This window comes from Thermobia domestica, chromosome 9 (genome assembly GCF_964235325.1).
Source record: "Thermobia domestica chromosome 9, izTheDome1.hap1.1, whole genome shotgun sequence".
Taxonomy (NCBI): Eukaryota; Metazoa; Arthropoda; class Insecta; order Zygentoma; family Lepismatidae; genus Thermobia; species Thermobia domestica.
Genome location: NC_137462.1, coordinates 62838556 through 62841520, shown reverse-complemented (window position 1 = coordinate 62841520; position 2965 = coordinate 62838556). Strand labels below are relative to the sequence as shown.

Genomic DNA, 2965 nt, shown 5'->3' with positions numbered 1-2965 from the left:
CACTTCTTCCATTTTTTTTTCTGTCTTTCCCAATGAAACAATCTTCACTATTTTCACTGTAAATGTAACTCACATCCATATCGTTTGCATTAATATTGTCAAGCCACTCAGGCCGTAAAAAATTAGGGGGGGCGGTAGAAGTTAGGGGGGCGACCCAATCATATTATACTTCATCACCATATTATAGTTCATTTGCAAGCCTACCGTGAAATTTTATGGGGGCCAGCCAAGGTTTAGGGGGGCGGCCCCCTTTCCCCCGTGGATACGGGCCTGAAGCCACTTCTGTATCTCACTTGTACTCAAGAAGCGAGACATTGCTTAGAAAAACAAAACTTCACTCATAAACAGTAATTATCACATTAACGATCGCGCGTTGGAAAATTTCAAACTCCATAAAAATATACGGTTGCTACTGAATCACGCAACTACTCGCGCGTTTCAAACAAGCAAACACAGACGAAACTATTTTCTCAACCTGTACTGGAAGCTACTACAATTGCAGCACGTCAGCGAGTTTTTGGTAGGAAGAGGGGGAGGAACCACTTGAGGAATAGCAGTGAGGGTGGCTCCTCTAATGCGACCGTTCATAAAAATCATTAGTTTTTATTCACCTGTTTGCTTTTCTCCAACAGCGCGAGTGACAAAAGGTTAATGTTTCTAGCATAACTTGGCCTCGCACACTGTATCTGGAAATTTGTGCCATAAATAATAATAAAAAATACATAAATATCACTAATCAATGTGTCATTATTCTAAAGATGTTTTATTTTTAATTTTTTATTCTTAATTTCAGACCTATAATTTGTGCACGGAAGATGATGTCAATTTATTTGAGGAACAACGTTTCCATTGTGATCATTTTGACCATAATTTACCTTTCAAATTGTCAGCTTACACATTTACTACCAACTGAAACCAAATCAAGTATATTTATGTGCAAAAACATTCATTATTTACTAAGACAGATAATTTCTGTTTGTTGTAAGGGAAGACAATTTTCAATTGTAATTTCAGATGAAATTCATAAATTTCAAGATATTATCTCCAGTATATGGGATTTATATATCCCGACGATAATATTTAACCCTAACAGGGGTCAAACCCATGATGGTGAAGAAATTACTTTAACTGATAAGATGTTTACAAAATTCAACATAATTTACATTATATTATTGAAACACTTCAGTTCTATGTATCCAGCTCTCGATTTTACGAGGAAATTGTCACTCTGGAATCCACAAGGAACTTTTATGTTGAGTTTACTTCACATCAACAGTAAAGCACAAAATATTATCGATATCTTCGAAGAGTTTCTTAGAATGGATGTTGTTAATGTGATTATTTTACAACCAGAAATAACGTCTAATAATACAAACTTTGGTATTTCAATATACACTTACATTCCTTACTCAGAATCTCACTGCTGGGAAGTTGGTAAGAAAATTAAATTAAATAGTTGGGAAAATGGTCATCTCAAATACAAGGTGACCGATTTTTTCCCGGATAAACTTAGAAGATTGTATGGTTGTCCTTTGAAAGTAACTTGTATTAATTCACCTTTGTATTTCAACGTTACTCACTCAAGAAATTATGACAAAGTGTCATTTGATGGAATTGTGGGTAAATCTTTATCAATGTTAGCAGAAAGCATGGATTTTGAGCCTAAAATTATAATTCCAACGGAGAGCCCACCTTGGGGTCGTCGTCTTTCTAATGGTACCTTTACAGGAATGCTGGGAGATGTGCGTTATCATCGAACAGCATTTGGAATGTTTCCCATATTTTTAATGCCAGGAGATCTAGATTATTTTGATGGCATCCCATTCATTTTTTATCGATTTGTGTGGATTGTACCGTCTGCTGATTTGGTGTCTAAATGGAAGAGTGTCGTTCTTCCGTTCCGAATAGAAACTTGGATAACTCTCACAGTGACATATATTTGTGTATCATTTCTATTTAATTATCTTAGGCCTATTCATACGAGTAGTTCATTGGCCAATACTAGGTTTAGTTACCAAATAAGTTTTCTATTAAACATATCTATACTCCTTACAATTCCCATAGAAAGAGAACCGAGACAATTGCTTTTCCGGCTCTGCTTCATTTTGTGGATTTTGTGTGCAATGGTGATTAACACAAGTTATAAAGGTTCTTTATTCAGCTTCCTTACACAGCCACAATATATAAAACCTATAGACACCATGGAGGAGTTGGTGCAATCTGGGATAAACTTTGGTGGATTTGTCGAGATACGTTGGTTATTTGAAGGACTCGATGATTACATACATAATACCATCTACGATAAATGGATTGTTGAACCGAACTTCGATGCTGCATTCGAGAGAACGCTAAAGAAGCGAGATTTTGCGTTTGCTGGAGATCAAGACATTTCAACTTACTCAATAAACACACATTTTATAGATGCCTCTGGGAATCCTTTGGTGCACATCGCAAAGGAAGGAATTTCATCCCTACCTTCTTGGATATCTTTACCACAAGGTTCTCCTTTTTCAAAAACATTGCGGTTTAAAATTAACGTGATCCGTGAATCTGGACTCTTACACAAATGGAGAAATGATGAATTATTTCAATCTTCTAAACGATCTCGCAAAGTTCAGAACAATGTAAACGACAAAGTAAAACCTATTACGATATACAGTTTAAAAGGACCATTTTTGGTTCTGATAGGAGGTCTTTTAGTAAGTGTTTCAGTCTATTTGTTTGAGATCAAACATCGCAAACTCGCCTAATGTTCCCCTGCTGAACCTGAACAATGATTCATTGGACCTAATGTTTTTCTTATTCCTGTAGAAAGTGATTATTTGGAGGAAATAATACACAATCAATAGAAGGTCAAAAATGCTGCTTCTTTGTTCTGGACTATCAATTTTAACAGCTTTAAGTGTTTGCAGTTAATCTCTTTTGCTTCATGCTAAACTTCTTTGTCATTGTATGATTTAACCAA

At 35.6% G+C, this 2965-nt stretch overlaps 1 protein-coding gene across 1 annotated transcript; it reads left to right on the top strand.

The window, feature by feature from the left end:
• Window positions 1-1319: 1319 nt before the first annotated feature.
• LOC145660842 (putative glutamate receptor) lies at window positions 1320-2750 on the top strand. Its single transcript, XM_081726265.1, has one exon. The coding sequence runs from the start codon at window positions 1320-1322 to the stop codon at window positions 2748-2750; it is 1431 nt and encodes a 476-aa protein (XP_081582391.1).
• The last annotated feature ends 215 nt before the right edge of the window (window positions 2751-2965 follow it).